The sequence below is a fragment of the Atta colombica genome, unplaced genomic scaffold (genome assembly GCF_001594045.1).
Source record: "Atta colombica isolate Treedump-2 unplaced genomic scaffold, Acol1.0 scaffold141, whole genome shotgun sequence".
Lineage (NCBI taxonomy): Eukaryota > Metazoa > Arthropoda > Insecta > Hymenoptera > Formicidae > Atta > Atta colombica.
The window spans coordinates 2099181-2117448 of record NW_017259230.1 but is presented as its reverse complement, the minus strand read 5'-3'; the positions used below and the strand labels follow the sequence as shown (position 1 = coordinate 2117448).

The 18268-nt window shown below is 35.1% G+C and overlaps 1 protein-coding gene across 1 annotated transcript in view; it reads left to right on the top strand.

Annotated features, from left to right (window-relative positions):
- The first annotated feature begins 1400 nt into the window (after positions 1–1400).
- Positions 1401–18268, top strand: part of LOC108684885 (ras-related protein Rab-37) — an 86868-nt gene continuing 70000 nt past the window's right edge. Inside the window, exons 1-3 of the mRNA XM_018189414.1 lie at positions 1401–1808; positions 9440–9542; positions 12102–12380. Of these exons, the coding sequence (XP_018044903.1) occupies positions 9480–9542; positions 12102–12380 (342 nt within the window). The 5' untranslated portion in view covers positions 1401–1808; positions 9440–9479. The remainder of the gene's footprint in view (positions 1809–9439; positions 9543–12101; positions 12381–18268) is intronic.

The window sequence follows — 18268 nt, the reverse complement described above, 5'->3', positions numbered from 1 at the left end:
TCAGAAGTCTTACATAATTCATGTTGAAATGGTATTAAATTAACGAGATATTCACAGTCCTTAAACTCGATCTGTGCAAAGATAATATTGTGACTTCAAAGCACTTTTAAGCTCTAAAAACATATAAAAATAGCGCTGATACAAATAGCCATGAAATCAAATGCATTCAAATGCAATCAGAAAAATCTAAGTACTTTTCCCATCTTTTAAGAAAGAAAATGATCTTTAGTTAGTAAATAATTAAAAAATAATTTAAAAAATAAACTTAATTATCGTAACAGATTATCTTCACGGAAAACTTATTTTAAGCGTTAAGGAATTCTCTTGCGAAGTTACTCGTTGCTAGTGTTTTCATCATTATTTTATTATTATTTTTATTTGTAAATGCTATTGTATATACTTTGTTGACATCAATTAGAAAATTAATTTATATAAACAGATATGAAAAAAAAAAGGTTTGCAGAAGATAATGATCTATCGAGAAAGCTCTGTATCACAGTAAGAGTGCTATCTGCAAATAAATTTACTTTTTAAGAGCGTTCCCTTTCTTCTTACAACATAATAGATATGTTTCTTTTAATGTTTTTCCGCACTTGTTATTTCTTTTTCTTGTCATTATTTTAAAAAAACAATTTAATTTAATTATGGAAAGACAATTTTGAAACAAATAGCTGAAGAGAAATAATTCAATTTCCCGTTTTTAATTGAATCTTAATACTTAATACTTAATAATTACTGATCTATCACATTTCATAAGTTTCAATCATCTAGGCATATCATTATTATTAAGTTTTATCATTGGCTGCGTTCAGCAGAAAAAATTCAGTTAGCGCTTAATGATTCTTTAATATGATTGGTTCTTGTCTCAGTTTCTTCGCTAAATCTAAATATAGAGAGCAATCGTATTAAAGAATTACTAAGCGCTTATTAATTTTCTCTGCTGAATGCAGCCAATATAATATTAATTTTAATCTTGCTATTTATCTTTTTCTAATTCTAAGAATCAAAAAATCATCACTACGTCTGACCACGTGCGTGCACGCATTCAGTAACGCAACATGTATACGCGATGACGTAACGACAGGCGTGCTAGAGAGAAAAAGAGAGAGCGCGCGCGCGCGAGAAAGAGAGAGAGAGAGAGAGAGAGAGAGAGAGAGAGAGAGAGAGAGAGAGAGAGAGAGAGGTACGTGATATTGAATTGAGGTAACGAGTCGACAACAACACTACGACCGTAGACGATGACGCTGCGGGCTGCGCTTGCGTGCGCCCTCGTTCTCTTCTCGTGCACACACGTACACACGCATCGGGGCGCGCGCGCGCCCTTTCGTCGTCTTTCATGCTCTTTGCACCCCGTAGGAATATATCTCGCGGAAACTCGCATCGCCCTCGCGTGTGCGACTCGTATACACAATCATCGGTGCTCCACCTCGTTCCATTGCGCTGTCTACCGTCAAACAGCTGCGCGACGACCATGACTGTCGCGAGTGTGCGTCCGTCAGGCCTCTGTGTTGTCACGTGACGATGACGGACACCGTCGCGACGAAGCTTATTCTTAAGTCTTGAGGGGTGGAGACCACCCTTATTCTCCTGAGTGTCGCGAACGTAACAACGCATCAACGACGTAACACCATACACTGCATCCGAACCACTCGGGTCGAGATACGAGATTTAGTTGGTTAAGGACAGCGTGACGACGTAAATATACGGCGAGATCGATAAAAGAATACGTGGAAGCCCCCGTGTTTCGCCTGTCGTTTCGTCGGCCGTTCATGGGAAAAGTGGGTCGACCTACCGCACGCTGGTGGAAGGTGAGTGTGTCTCCGTCGTTACGTCACTGCCGCGTTATCGGCCAGAGTGGAGTCGCGTTATCGGGGAAAACGGCGTGGCGGTGAGTTAAAGGTAAGCGCGAGTGTAGGCTTTGCGGTGAGAGGACTCCGCTCTTCGTATAGGTGTGTCAACGTGCGATTTCCGATTGGGTGGTGCGTGCGCGTTGCCGCAGCGAATTCCAATTGGCGCGCACCAGTAGGGGTTGCAGGTTCATTGAAGGTAGGGTCAATTAGAATAATTACGGATTAATTCAATCGTGTGATATTATCCTTCACGTTTCTCCTATTAGGATTTCAGCACCCATTCAGCACCCGGATGCAGCCAATTATTATTTTATTCTTGTTTAATGTTTAGTGTATAATAAAGATAACACCTAGATATATTCGAATGAAATTCCTGAACGCGATTTAAGTGAATTTCTTGGCGCGTCGTGCTTTCAAAACTCGCGAACAGCTGTCATTTCGGCAATCTTATGCTCGCTTTTATTCCTTGAGAAACATTCTAATGCCGTAAATGAGATATCTCTGTGATCGATTTTGTCAGGGATCAGCGCACGGCTGATGGTATCCGACAGTAACTTCGGGGTAATTTCCCGACAGAAATATCCGGCGAAGATGCATTCCGCGCGATAACGTTAGTTCAGGAGAGATTTAATCTGCGCGCTGTTTACCACGTAATGCTATCATGTGCACGCACGTATTACTGGAAATAGAAGTACGTAATGTTAATACGCGACCTTGGCGTCCACTGTCGACGGAACGACACGCACATAGGGACGAACATAGACTTTCATAATGGCATTTAATCAATATCGAAGCGCTATTTCAAAGTCACCGCTTATGTCCACGGCACATCTCCTCGACAGTAGCGTAGAAACAAAGGCTGAGTGAGTTTAATTTACAATATTTAATTATTTACATTTAATTTTCTATAATTTAATAGTCTACAATTTAATTATTCCATAATTTAAGCATTTAAAATGTTTAAGTTTAATTCTTTTAATTTCTTTCAATTATAATTCTTTCCCTTGTTCTAATTTTATTTTAATATTTTTAATAGTTTAAATGGACTTTACTGAAGTTTTTCAAATTATTATTCATAAAAATAAAATAAAAGAGAGCAACAAAATATGAAGAATGTTAGATTCTGTAATTGTAATTGTTTCCGACAATGCGCATGTGCGGCGAAAAGTGTAACAAGTAGTCGAGCATTCATAACTTCAGTTCAGGCATTTGACCGAGTTTATGTTTTTAACAACGTAGTTTTACTTTTCTCGTTTAAATATAAAATAAACAAATATTTATAGGAATAAAATCAATAAATGAATTAAACAAAATTAATGCAATAATAAGATAAGTTAGACTGTTATATAATTAAATGAAATAAGTAAAGAAGGGATAAGCAAATACGATGAAATTAAATATTGATGCCTAATAATATTTTTCATATATAAATTTTTAATACATTTCCAGTTATATAAACTACTGTGATTATTGTCAGACTTGAAATGCAATCATAAATGCTGAAGTAACATATCATAAATTATTAATTTAATAATGATGCTAATAAGCATTTTAAAATATTAAAAAACTTATTGTTTTACAAAAAATCCATTAATAATAATGCCGCTCTTTTGAGTGCTTTAATAGCCTTTTTGAGATACAAGTAAGTATAGTATAAGAAAGTAATCTTCGCTTGTAGCGATTACTTTCGATTACTTTCTTTATTTCCTTGTTTCATTAATCGCGATTCTATACACGATTGATCATAGGGAAATCTCCCTGCGGACTGATGGACTAGACTGCTAGATAATGAACAAGAAATAATTTATTATGCCGACAGAATTTGCAGTTAAAAGCCGCGATCTACAACCACATCGTATAGATGCAGATTAGAAAGCACCAATCGCGGGTGCGCTGTGCGAGGTCGTAGACGTGACTTCGAAATGACGATAACAATAGGACTCGATGCGATCTCTCGTTCCCAGAGATGTTACATGCCATCGTTAATTTCGTATCCGATCGCGATAACCTACACGACGCACGATGTGGCGGATCGTACACGCGGATAAATCAATATCTAAAGGCCATCACGTAACAAAATTTTAGTCGTAAGGCCGTAAACACAGACTTTTGCATAACGCATACTACATAAGAGAATCAATCAATTAGAATCCTTCCGTTCCTTCCATTTCGCGGATAAGAGGAATTTTCAATGGTTGATTGCGATGTGCTGTGGGATAACCGTAAAGCTGTATAAATAAATCGATTATTTATACATTTTAGCAGATTTAGCATTTGGACAAGTTAAAAGTTTTTTTAAGTTTAATTAAAGTTAACAGTCTTGAAAATTTAATTTAGTTAAGATAAAAGTTAATCCATAGTGACATTGAGTAATTGAAAAAGTAATTGAACAATTAAAAGTTATTGTAAATGTTTTATTTCATGATTTCAAGTAAACTTTTTTTTAACTAAATTGAAAAATTAAATTAAAAAGTTAACTTTTTTAACTTTTTTAACTTTAATAAGGAGACTCACATGTAGTTTACGAATTTTGATTAACTTTTGCGCGATTATTCTGAGTATCAAAAAATAATCTCTATAAAGCAGTAAATTGCATTTCTGTATTTTTCGAGAAAATCATGATTTTAGGTCATGACGGATTGCTTTCAAACTTCTTTATTCTTTTCTGTTTAAACATAATTGAATTCTTTGAAATTATTTAAAATTAGAAAAATACATTTCCGACAGACACGAATAATAGTATAAACATAATCCGAGTATAGGATCTATATAACGAAAACTACTCAATTTTCATATTAACTTTTTAATATGAGAATTGTTAAAAAATCAAATTAAAAATTAATAGTTACCGAATAATATAAATATAACTATATAATATAACTATATAATATAACTAAAAGTTAAAAAGTTAAGAGTCTCTAAAATGTAACTAAATAAAATTTGAAAATTAATTGACTTTTTAACTTCATAACTTAACTTTGTAATTTAGCATTACCTAATCTTGTATTTTAGAATGCTCGATCATAATTGATCGATGTACTCGTACGATTTTACGATTACAATTAAAAACTTTTTTACTGATGATTTTACTTTTTTGTGATGACGCCTTTAAGACACCACGATTTCGCAGCCAGCGATTGGATCGAGAAAAAGATATTCCTATGAGATAAATCCTATGAGAACAATATTAAGAATCTTTATTTTAGATCGCATGTATTTATGTGAGAAATACAATCAATACTAGAAAAATGCCTATTACGATCGAAACTGGATCTTCATTGCTTTAAATAATTCAATATTGAATTACTAATATACATTTTATATGTACTTGCATATATATCATATTGTCTTTTTGAACTGCGCGCCGAATTGTTTTTCCGGACTATAAACGCAATTAAAACTACTCTAGTAATCGCGAATTAAATTGACAAGCAATTTAATAATTTGATGCTACCATCAGCATTATAAAGATGTTAATATGATGAAACTCTTAATAAATTTATTGCGAATATTACTTCGGCCGGGATGAACTCAAATCTCTTGTATTCCGTACGAGCGTTTTAAGCTATTAAGTCATCGAGGCTTATCAATTCGGTGCGCAGTTCTAAAAAGACTATAATATATGCAAGTACATATATAGTGTATATAAGTAATTCAAGATTGAATTATTTAAAACAATAAAGATCTAGCTTCGATCGTAATAGGCATTTTTCTAGTATTGATTCCCGTGAGATGTGTGTGATGATTTGGACAAGCGGCTGTTGTGCGTAATCATTTAACGCGATCGGTAAACTGGTCTAGTAATTTGTGTCGCGCGACAATTTCGCGGGGCGTGTGTAAACATAATGAAAGCGTGGCGCGCGGACTCGTAAAACAAATGAGAGGGCGGCGATATAGGTGGGGAATATATATGAAGCCGTAGCTAAATATAGAAAGAGCGCTTTTATGGTGCGCGCGATCGTGCCGCGAGGACTCGAACGATTCGACGTGACGATGGCCTTTAGGTTTACTCGATCGGAGGCTCGCTCTCATTAAGGCCAGCGCGAGCATCGTGCAATCAAATTCTCAATGTGATTTCGTAGCACGAGATACGGCATCAGCGCCGGCGCGATTCCGCGAAGTCCAAGTGCACGATTCCGTTGTATTCGTGTGGGGTTTTTGTCAATGCGATTCGGGATTGAGGAAATAAACGAGATCACTTTGTCAATTAACAAAAATATTACAAAATTATACACAACGTTAAAAACTGTTTATAGAATTTAAGAAAATCTAAAAAAATTTTCTTTTTGTAACATAATGATTTTTTTTTACAGTTATCGTACTTGATTACGTTTAAAAAATTAAGATGCGTGATGAATATACATATTTAAAAAATTTCTGAGACTTTTTTAGCGTATTATTTTACGTGAACTTTAAACTATAGCGTTTAGTTTGAAACGAAAATTTTTAGACGATTGTAAATTTCTTACAATTAGTATTTTTATTAATTATTTTTTTATTAGTTATTTATTACAATTAGTCTTCTGATGTTTTAAATTGTAGATAAACAAATTTTGAATCTTTCTCCATCAATCCTTCTTAAGGTAAATGTTCATTTTGTACTTTAAAGGGGATGTTTAAAATTTAGATGTATTTTCATAGTTAATTGGGGAGTTAATAAATACTTTAATAAAAGTATTCACTCTTAGAACATGAGAGGAGTAATAAAAAAATATTGCATTTATTGAGACGAATCATATTTATTAAAATTGATTTATCAAAAATCTGAAGCATTTAATTATTATTAATTATTAATTATTATTAATTATTATTAATTCTTTATTATCGATTACTACATATCGATTGATCAATGAATATTAAATCAACAATGAAATAAAATCTATTTTGCACGACCGTCTTCACAAACTATATCAATAACTTTATCGATTAAAATAATGACATCCTTTGTTCCTCGAGTGTGATTCTACTAATGTTTCCGGCCATGAGTACGTTTCGCTCAACTGGCTGTGAAAATTGGAGAAGAAATCAGACAACCGAGAAAGCGTACTGAATACCGACTTCAAGGGCAAATAATTTCCCTAAAAAATCAACGCATTCTACTAGAAAAACTGCTTTTTACTCCGATCTTGGTTGCTCCATATTTGTCGAGTCAGTCCTGTTACTTTATGATGATTCAAGAGGTTTAATTTAAGCTGAAATCCATAAAAAATTATATAATTAAATTTAAGAAGAATTTACATATTCAGAAAAAAAATTTAAAAAGAATTTAAAAAGATTGCCTTATAAGTTTGGAAAGTGTGAATTGCTCTCAATTTTGAGTTTTTAATTTTAATCTGCAAATTTACAATTACTTGTGCATAATTATTATCAGATATCCCAACGGTATTATATCCGATTGGTCTCGGCAAAGGAAATAAAAATGCTCCTTTGTCTCCCTTTTTCGGACAGTCAGCCGATCGAGTTGGTCGTCGAAAGATCGAGCGGTGAGATAAGCGAATCGCCTGCTTCTCGATCCGCAACGGATGATCGGCCGGCGAGAAGTGCGTGAAAGGTAACGTGGGCGGGTGGAACTTATTGCGGTGGGTAGGCCACATCGAGAGATAGAGAGAGCGTATGACAGAGATGAACAGCGCGCCGGTCTCTCTGATCGTGCGCGTGACAAAGAGGCTGAAGAACCGTAATGGCGCAAGTGAGAGCGAGAGAGCACGGGAGACTAACGATGAAACGAAGCGTGAAGATGTTACGGGTGAAAGAGTGAGTGAGAAAGGATGGAAAAGTAGTCCTGTTGTCGGGCGTGTGACGAACGACACTCGAACGTGGTTAGGCTAAGTGTGCACCTGAGAGGGATAGAATGTCACGCGGGACGTTTTATGTATGTGTAGCGCATATGTGTGAGTGTGAAGATGATGCGTGCGTGATTGCATGTGAAGTTCGGCGATGGTTGGGGAGAAAAAGACGATGAGAAAGCACACGTGTTGTTGAGGAAGGGAGAGAACGGGATGGCAGAACGAGCGTAGAAAATATAGATTAGGCGTTAGGCTGTAAAACATGATGATGAAAGGGAAGAGAGAGAGAGAGAGAGAGAAGAAGCGAGAGGAAAAGCTGTGCTTCCGAAAAAGAAATGACATCATATTGATGGAATATCGATAGAATGAGAGATAGAAATGCCCTCATGAATGCTTATTCTAATGTTGCGTGAAAGTGCGCGCATATTACGTGACTGTGAGTCGAAGAAGAGTTGAAATTGAATGGATAGAACCACTCATCGAATTTAGACAGTGCGGAGAGCTTTGCAGAGTGCGGTTCCTCGATTTTCCTCGACCAGGATTGATACGATGACTTCATCGCGGTATATATATCATTAGTCGAACTTTGATCTTGTGAAGCAAACTCGCACCCTTTGAGTAAATTTACACTCGAACTATAGAATCGGTCGCCTAGAACTATGATAACGCCTTTGTATAAACTTCTTGTAGAAAAGAGACTTATGCAGGGATTGAGAGATAAAATCCGATTTTTTAAAAATATATTATAATAAAATGCTTGAAATATTTATGACAGTAATAATTGAGCAATTATATTTTATTTCATTGCGAGGAAGAGAATATTTTTTAAATAGATATTTTATAGTCTCTCAATTGAAATCTAGAAATTTGATGTTTCATACAACTTTTCAATAAATAATATTATAATAAAATTTTATTGTATATTGTATGAATAAATTTTCTATTTATTCATACAATATACAATAATTGATCACGTTTCGGCTGTTCTTTACAGTCATCTTCAGGATAATCCAACATAAATCTAAGTCCAATTATTTTCAATAAATAAATAAATGCCAATGCATTTCCAAAAACCTTGAGTGAATTGAATCTTCATTGAATTGTGAGCACAGCTCTTCTTAATCAAAGTCAAAATTAAGTTTTAAGAAATTGCTTTATTCTGTTACAAAAATCTACAATGACAATCATATAATTCTAAGATAGTCATTAAATATGTGTCCACGTCGGCGTCAGAAATACTGAAAATGGCTAATGGTAAAGAACAATCGAATTGATCAATTATTATATTGTATGAATAAATAGAAAAGGCAGATTTTTGTATAAAAGACACAAATAACAATCATATTAATTCTAATTTGCTCGGTTTATTATAATATTACTTTGATTATCGAGAACTCTAAAAATTGTTTTTTTTTTTACTGTAAAAATAAATCTCTTATTAGGACTAATAGAGGCAAATTATTTTTAACAACTTACACAAGCATAGACTACAATGAACTATTTTAATTGTTTATTTTAATTCCTTTACTTTTATCATTACGAATTATTGATAAATTATATACCGCATACTGAAGATAGTCTGATACGAGCCGAAACATTTATAATTTTGTTAATGTAAAAATTTTAAATATATGACATTCACAAAAAACATCCTGCGTGTGACTGTACATTCTTTGCATTTATTTTTGAAAGAGAATTTTTTTTAAATTCATACACAGTTTTTTATATTATAATTTCTTATAACGCTGTTTATCTTTATTCATAAATAGAACATACTAACGGATAACATTTTGTTATTTGCAGTTATCTAATGAGAGACGATATTCGCGTTTAGAAGAGCACGATGAGAGGTGGTGTTGGTGATGGTCCAAACACAATTACTGTTCCCGCTTCGGCGTCTGTTAATGTAAGTACATGTATCCTTAATGTACAATGATTTGCGCAATTGAATAAGTATTACAAATATAAGAAATTCATGAAAAGTCCACTTTTACGAATATTTGGATTTTTAAATAATATAAAAATTATAAAGATTTGTTTTGATATTATGTATCAAAATTTTTTCAAATATTTTTTTTTACTGTATCAAAAACTTGAAAATTTTTAAACACTTGATCCAGTTTGTAACTGTGAATTTATTCTTGGGAGAATCGATCGATCGCGCGAGGTGCCGAGGTGTCGTGGTATCGCGACGGTTTTTGCAACCCAATTATCGTTGCCGACTTTATCACCGGTATATGGACAACCGTCAGTTGAGTAATGAGCGTGGAGAACCGGTGCAACAAGTATCCCAAGAGTCCGGTAGTCGTACACAGGTCACTATCGATCGTGTTCGATTAAGCGTCTGGCTTGATCAATAGTGCATTTCTAAAGCTGTAATTTCCATCTCCTTTTTTTTGCTTCATCGATTCTTGCTCTTTATACACGCCGAAACAAACTATTTCGTATCTCGGTCATTAACAGAATTGCTTTTCCAAATCGATATCTACGCGCACAAATGCGTTTATTCTAATACTGTTGATAATACTGTTAAATATAAAATAATTAATCGAAACAAAAGTAGTCTTTCTTTTTTTTAAATTTTTGAACACTGAAAACGAATCCGATTTTCAAAATTGTGATGTATGAGAAAACAATTTGGAAACCGGATTTGTATTCAACATTCAAAAAACTACGGAAAATGATTAATCTCATTTTCGTTTTTTTTTTTCGAACAGTATAATTTATAAATTCAACCATTATAGGCTTTAATATTCTTATTTGTGTATTCATATATACGGTCTAAATAAATTTATTATAAATTTATAAATATATTTTTTATATGTCAATATATATGAAGGCAAATCTTGATGTTTGAACTGATTTCGCATAATAAAAGTTGTACGTCACGTGATATCTCAGGGATGGGATTAATGAAGGGCGGTCTAACATTGGGGTAAAATGAAATGGAAGGCAATTATTTCGGAAGGGAAGCGATGTTGGGACAATGCGGGTATTCATTACCATAACATTCCAGTTACTTTGTCCCATCATACTGTTACGTGATTTAACTGTAGCATAAAGTATAAATTAATTCAAATTACGGGATCAGTGTACAAATCTACAATATCAATATTATACACATAGAAAGTAAGAAAAAGGGATCGGGAAAAATTGGGGAAAAATTTTGTACATGGGTATACATATACAAAATGTACGATTTTATGTGACATATAAAATGAAATAAAGAACACACATAGAATGATAAAACGTTTTTACTTTTATATAAAATATATTGCAATATAAAATAAAGAGATATTAAATTCATAATGCTAATTGAAATACGAGAATTAATGTAATGATGATAATAGTAAACTACTGCTGCACTATCATTTGTACGTGCTATCGATAAAGGCCATTAAGGCGCGCGACGTGAAGAATCGAAGTAGTCAGACGTCGCTAAAGTAACCTTCATGGAGTGTATTCGCTAAAATATTCAGCGGGGAGCTGGCTACCCGGGAGATTATATCGGACTTCTTCGGTGCCTCTTCGTAGGGAACAGTGCGAACCATAAATCATGTATGCCAGTTGCTTTCCACCATGTAAATTTATCGATTCCACGCGAGCCCTTTCAATTTCAAGAGACGCTGCTAATGTTACGACTAAGACGTCACGAACACGTTTACGACAAGTCTTTTACCTTATCATATTTTTTGAATATGTCAAATACTTCAATGAGTTAAAAGTTCTCACATGACAATTTTCGTCTGTGATTAACTCCACGATGTTACACGAGGTTAGTGAGCGCATTCGTGACTCCATAAAGAATGCAGGTACTCATCTTCATGTCATTTTATGATCGCGCGCAACTGTGTAGTGATCTAGCTTCTATATCAGAGTCGAGGACTAATTGGCTTTAAGTACTACACAAGGCCGTGGCGTTACGGCACGTTCTTCGAAGATGGAGATGTCGGTCGATCGAAGGACAGTTATTTCAGCATTCGCTGCGTGGCAATGGCATTTACGAAGAGCATCTACCGAACTGGTTTCTCCGGTAGGCTTCGATAATGCGACAAGCGGCACTCGTTTCGCGGAAAGTTACTGTAGGTAGAAAGACCGCGAACGATTTCTTTGCGACCTATACGACACTCGAAAACGATCAAAGGGATTGTAATTACAGTAAAATAGCGAACTGGATTTTCTCGATCAGCCGTTTAAAGAACTTTTGTGAGAATTGTATACTATTGGGATTCGAGTAGTTGAATATTTTTATTCCTTAAAGTTATACATTAATTAAGTAATTGGTTAATTTTGGGCATTAATGATAATGTGACAATTTTCTGTGAATTAAATATATTTTTTACAAATAATTGATTAAAAATAAATAAATTATAAGTTTTATGTTTAAATTACATATTTATGTTAATCAATGACGTTAAACACATTTAGAAATGTTCAAAGGCTTTGCGTTAATTATGATTCGCAGTTTTTGACAACCGAAGATAGCATGAGCGACGACGTATTCGAAATGGACGACGATCGCTCTTCCACTGTCACGAATGTCATTTCCGGAGGTCTCACGCCCGCAACTATAGAGCGATCCTTCGAAAAGACACCCTCACCTACCGGATACCGCGATTATAAGCCACCTGCCGAGGTACTGAGTAACAACTACAGCACGACTTTTAAGACAACGAGCGACTTCGACAGCGTAAGAAGTGCTTTGAAGAAAGACCAGGAGAGAGATGATAATTTCGCGCATAAGGTACGTCGCTTACCTACTCTTTAAATCTTTTAGAGTAAATCTCACTTCGAAGAGTGAAATCTCACTCTTAGACCGGTATTCATAGTCGCTATTCTTATTTGAAGACCGTCTTAAGTAATGACTTAAGATGCTAATGCGGCTCTCTAATTGATTCGTGATACCTCAAGGCTGAACTTAAGACGATTTTGAATAAGATAAGAGCTGACTATGAACATTGATGGAAAATTAAAGATGGAAAATTGAGCAACTCTTTATCAAGACTGGCTCAATTTTCACTCTTTAGAATGTGAGATTTTATTCTAAAGACTTTAGAGAGTATTATTGTTAGTATTCTTCATTCTTTTGTGTATAAATTCAAAAGAAATTACTTTCAACTACAAATATATTAAATAAGAAGCTCCTCGCCTGTTTATGAAATTTCTTTCATGATAAATCATATCTTGAGTTGACCTTGAGTACCAAATACGCGCAATTCGGCAGCAAAGCAACTCGTCGTCGATCGGTAGATCACCACGCTTCCGAGATGCAATGGGATTAACCTTGCCTTCCGTGCCAAGGACAAGCCTGAAGCCGTCCTCCTCTCCCTCAGCAAACCCGTGGAATAATGATCGGGAATGCCAGAGGTCCGTGGTGTAGCCATGGTACGGCCCCCGAGACGATTCTCCCGTCCTTCATTTTGCGTCTTCGTTCTCTTCTTCGCTCCTATTCGCTTCTCTCTCTCTCTCGGTCCCTTCCGTCTTTTTCTTCACTTCATCACGTCCTTCTCTTTGCCTCGTTCGCGAGCTTCCAGCTAAGATTCTTCTGTCTTCGCCGCCTTCTTATCTGCTCCTTCGTCGTCTTCATTCGCATCCGGTGGAAACGCGATTCGCGGATAACGCGTGTTAGATAACACTTGTAGCATCTTAAGCTTTGTCTTATAAATCTGATCGTCCACGACAGTCATTTTTCTCAATTATGGATATATATTTCTACATATTTAATTTTACTATTCTTTGAAGCTACAATCTTCGGATATTTAAAAAATTTTCCTTTCGCTTAATTTTCATATATGAACGATATATGCGAATGCAAGTGTGAAGTTAAACAGAGTGCAATAACTGCGCGATAACAAGAACGTAGACAAGGAAACATATTTAATATACATCGTGATAAAGAAAAAGGCAAATATTAAACATATTTCTAACATATTATAACAGCAAATTCTTAATTATCTTGACAATATTGTAACATCAAAATGTTTAATATTTTAATGATACAGAACTCTTGGATAATTTAGATCATCCTTGCGATAATTCTTATTGATAATTAATAATTGCATGCGATGTATCATATAATGCAGGACCAATATTTTGCCAGAGACAAACTCTAGATCTATGGGGTCTGAATTTTCGATCAATTTCAGTTCAGATCGACCGGGAGCGATAACGCTTCGCGCGACGGGCGCTAAATATAGGACGCGATCGGGGCCTCCGTTGCACTTTTCCGCGCGTGACATTTAATTTTATGCTCCGAGCTGTATGCGAGAGTCAACGCGCAATAAAGTAGAACCCAGAAGCCACATCGAGCATTTTTTTTTCCGGTCGTCCTGCAATTAAGGAGAGGGTTCTCTCTTCGTGACTACTCAACGTGGAACGGAAGAACGGCGGGAGGGGAAGCCAGAGAGGGGCGGCGGGCTTGAATAAGCTACTACACAGGGGGACCAAGTAAAACCGGTAGGGGGTCTACCATCTCTCGAGCCGGTTCTTGCCTTGCACTTTCTTCGGCCGTCCGAGCACCTCGTCAGTACTCACTTCGTACCGCCTATAAAGGATAATTGAAGACCCCGCGCAGCAACCAGCTTGATTTTTGCAGATTCTCTCTGAGAAGGGGAAGATAAATATCGTATTAAGGGAAGAGAACTGCGTAGCCTTTCTCCTCTTTTCCCACCCACGTGCCTTTCATCTTGTTCTGCGTTCAACGGCCTCGATTATACCCCGACTGCGTACATTCTGATAAGTCTGACAGAGACGTATTGTTTAGTGAAAATTTCGCATGTATACTAGTATATATTCAGACAGATTTCCATGATACATGCGAAAATTCGAACTGTCAGTCTCAAATGATTGGTGGAGTCGGGTTTGATTTTCCGAGACTCGCTGACGAGATGCGCGTTATTTTTTTTTCTCTCTTTTTACAATACAGCATGCACACTCGGTTGAAACTCGACTAGACAACGCATCGCCGGCACCGCACACTGACCTCAACGGCGGTTGTGCATCTGGCGGGCTCGCGCAGTCGCATACCAATTGAGTTAGCGGCCGTGTGGTAATGCAGAAAGACGGCGGGAGGACGAAGCGGTGAGACCAACAGCATGTACACTAGACATCGAAGCATTCCGTTCGTGGGGTGAGCTATCTTGTCAGTCGATTTCCGGTTTTACTCTTGGTCCATGATTCTTCGCGATGTCGCCAATGAAAGATAATAATTCAAATTCGTAATTCTTTTTTTAAACCGAGAGGCTCATCCATACAATTTTCTGTTTGAAGATAAAATCGCATCTTGAATTTTATCAAATAAGAAAGAGAATTTTATTTTTGATCGAATTGCAAATTTTGCAAATATGTTTTTTAACGCTGTAAATATATTTTTAATTCTATAGGTTCGCCAATTCGATTTGCCGAAATTGAAAACGCAATCGTAAACTGAAGCTGGAAATAACATCATTTATCGTCACATTGATCGTCAATTTTAATAATGGTGTTAATATAAACACCTTATAAAGAACTTATTGCAAAAAATATTACCTCAACGAGATTATTGAAATTTCGTTTAAACTCAACGAAAATATGGAATTGATTTTATTTGTGTAAGATGATGCAGTCTTTTAGACGGTCTCGAAAAGAATTTTTATTCAAGAACGCGTATATTTTTTTTATTGATGTTGTTAAATGCTGTTGAGAGCGAGACATACAATAAAAACGATGGTGGAAAGAGGAGAATGAAGCTGCTGTGACCACATCCACCGCGAGAAATTGCAACGTCCTTCGCGGTTTTATGGTTGCCGCAAGGGAGATGAGCGATCTTTCCGCGTATGGAACCGCGTTTGCTCGTTAGATCTCGTGTTGGTTGTGACGATCGTACGCCATTGCGTCCCGGAAACGGCGCGACGGATTCCTCGATAAGAGGACTCACGCTTGTAGATACAGCCGCGATTATAGTAATCCAGAGACGATGACCTCGATAAAACATAATAAAATTTCTTGTAAGTGTCACTTGATTCATATTTGGAATCTTCGGAATGTTTATCAGAAAATTGTACGTTTTCCTAAGATATTGATCAATAATATTAGGTGTGGGAAAAAGTTCATGGCGTTTTTTTTGCCATCTAACGGGAAAAACGCCACGAACTTTTTCCCACACCTAATACTTTTTATCGCAGAATATGACTATAATGGATGATTTCTTGGACAAAGATATATAAGAAAAACGTGAACAGTGAAATGGAATTTCGTTTAAAGAAGTATATTGAGCATGATTAGTTTCGTTTCTTAATAACGTCAAACAACGTTGGGTCGTGAAAAATATTGCACTTGTTCGTTATCGTCTTTTGTTTTTTACATTTTTTGTATAATAAAAAATTAAAAATTCTTTGATGTAGAATTATTTATTAAATAGAATAAATAATTTATTATTTTACATACATTGCTAAGAAGGGACTTGATTTACATATCATTTTATTCACATGCATCCATTTATATCTTATAAATTAATAGCTGAACTGTGCAGAACAAAAACTAGAATATCTTCTATTATCGCTCACACTGACTTTTTTTGTTTGCAGTTGCAGAACTGCAACTATAATAAATTTTGAAAAAGAACTCGAATAATAAAAGTGACTCTGATAATTTTTAATTGATAGTCTTAAAATTTCTTTAAAAATTATCTAAAAAAATTAAAAGTTTCTTCGAAAATATATAGGAAAAATATTACATAAAAGTAAATCCCGCAAAGGTTTTAAAAAAAAATTTCTCTTTTGCATGCAAAAGAGTTAAAATAAGATAAACGTTTTACATGAAGTAGATTTGCAACAGTAAGCTTTCTTAGAAAAAGTACAGTAATCATTCAATTATTACATTTTTATCGGTGAATATTGGAAATATTGAATGAATTTTAGGCAAATTAATATTTAACACTCCAACTGAGTTTACTGAGCCGCGAAGCTCAATAATTGATAAATTCGAGAAGAATTGCGCAGACTAAGCAAGAAATGGTAAACATATTAACGACATGTCCTTATCATAATCATAATCATAACAGTGGATTTGTTTACGACAGATATTTCCTGTGGTTTTGAATAAAAGAATCAAATTTCCATTTTTCTCTCTCGTCAACTCATAGAAAATAAACATCTCTCCTGTTTGTGATCTTGTCTTCAAAGAGAAGATAAATTAGTTCTTTAATAGTGCGCGCATGTTTAATGTAATTCCAAACTTTGTAAATCGTTTCCCTACTTCTTTCTCTTTCCTTTGATGGCGTCGAGTTTGTTTCATTTGCAAGAAACGCGCGTGGCAGTATTTTCGATCGCACTCGGACTTGAGTTCATTTTGTGCTTGGCTGATTCAATCCCGTTCGGTAATAATCTAACCACCCGCAGCTGTTGCACCGAAGAACAGCGAGCCTCTATTAAACAAGCGCTCGACGACCGCGACGATGCGGCTCGAGTTATTTTTATCGCGCATGGCGTTGTCTACTCGTGAGATTTCTCGACGACGAAGAAGGAAGAGGAACTTGCGTCGCCAGCACCTGGTACTGTTATATACGAGGCGCTACGTAATATTTGAAGGGGTAAAATAAAACGAGAAATTGTCCTCTTTCTCTTCTATAACGACTTGGCAAGAATTATGTCACAAACATTGCCTGTACGCTGAAGGTGTAGTTACTGTAACAATTTTTTAAAAACAGAATTTTTCTTAAAATATTAATTATTAATGTATTTGAAAGAAAAGAATGAAACTAGACATATAACACAAAAATTTTTAACCTCAATGGACTCTGTATCTATCTCTGTATCTGCTGATTCTTTATTCGCTCTTATCTTCTCTTTCTTATTACGTTTTATTTGAAAGAGAATGGCTAGAAAGAATTAGATGTAGATACAAAAAATTTATTGGGATTAAGAATTTTATGGCATTATATCAGAAAAGTAATTCTTATTTTTAAAAAAGTGCAAAAACTTAAGAATCTTAAAATAAAATCATGACTTGTACAAATTGCAAGATGAAAGTCGCTCGTTACATGAAAGCTTTCGTTGTTTGAGAAAAGATTTAAAGGTATAAGTTTAAATTATGAAACTAAAGGTTTCATATTTCGAAATAAAGATTACAAGTTGTAGAGGTGTTATGCTATGTAATGATGAGACACTCTACAATGAAACGTATACCGATGAAACATGCAGCACATAAAAGAAAGCATGAACAATGCATGGTTCTTATAAAAATTATTTTTGTGACGGTATTCATGACGTTCGACTATCGTTGTATCAAATCTCAATCTTTCTGTTACGTGTGTATATTAAGAAGGATACTCAATGATTTTCTTAATTGTGTAAAAAAAACGTGAAATACGTTAAAATTGTGTGTCTCTCGGATCCGGTTTTTCATGCGGTTCTAACTTGCGGTTAGATTAAGTTTGATAATAAAAGTTGCATTTTTCTAGTTATTCACTATACTGATGGTTAATCACTATACTAATGGTTTTGTAATAGTAATATGAGTATTCACTACAGATCTATCAGTTTAGAGATTAATAATAACTAAAAAAAAAAAAACAATTTTTATATTATCGTCAAATTAAAGTGAGGTTAAATATAAATCACAAGGTAATTGCAAATGGAAAACCGAACCTTGGAA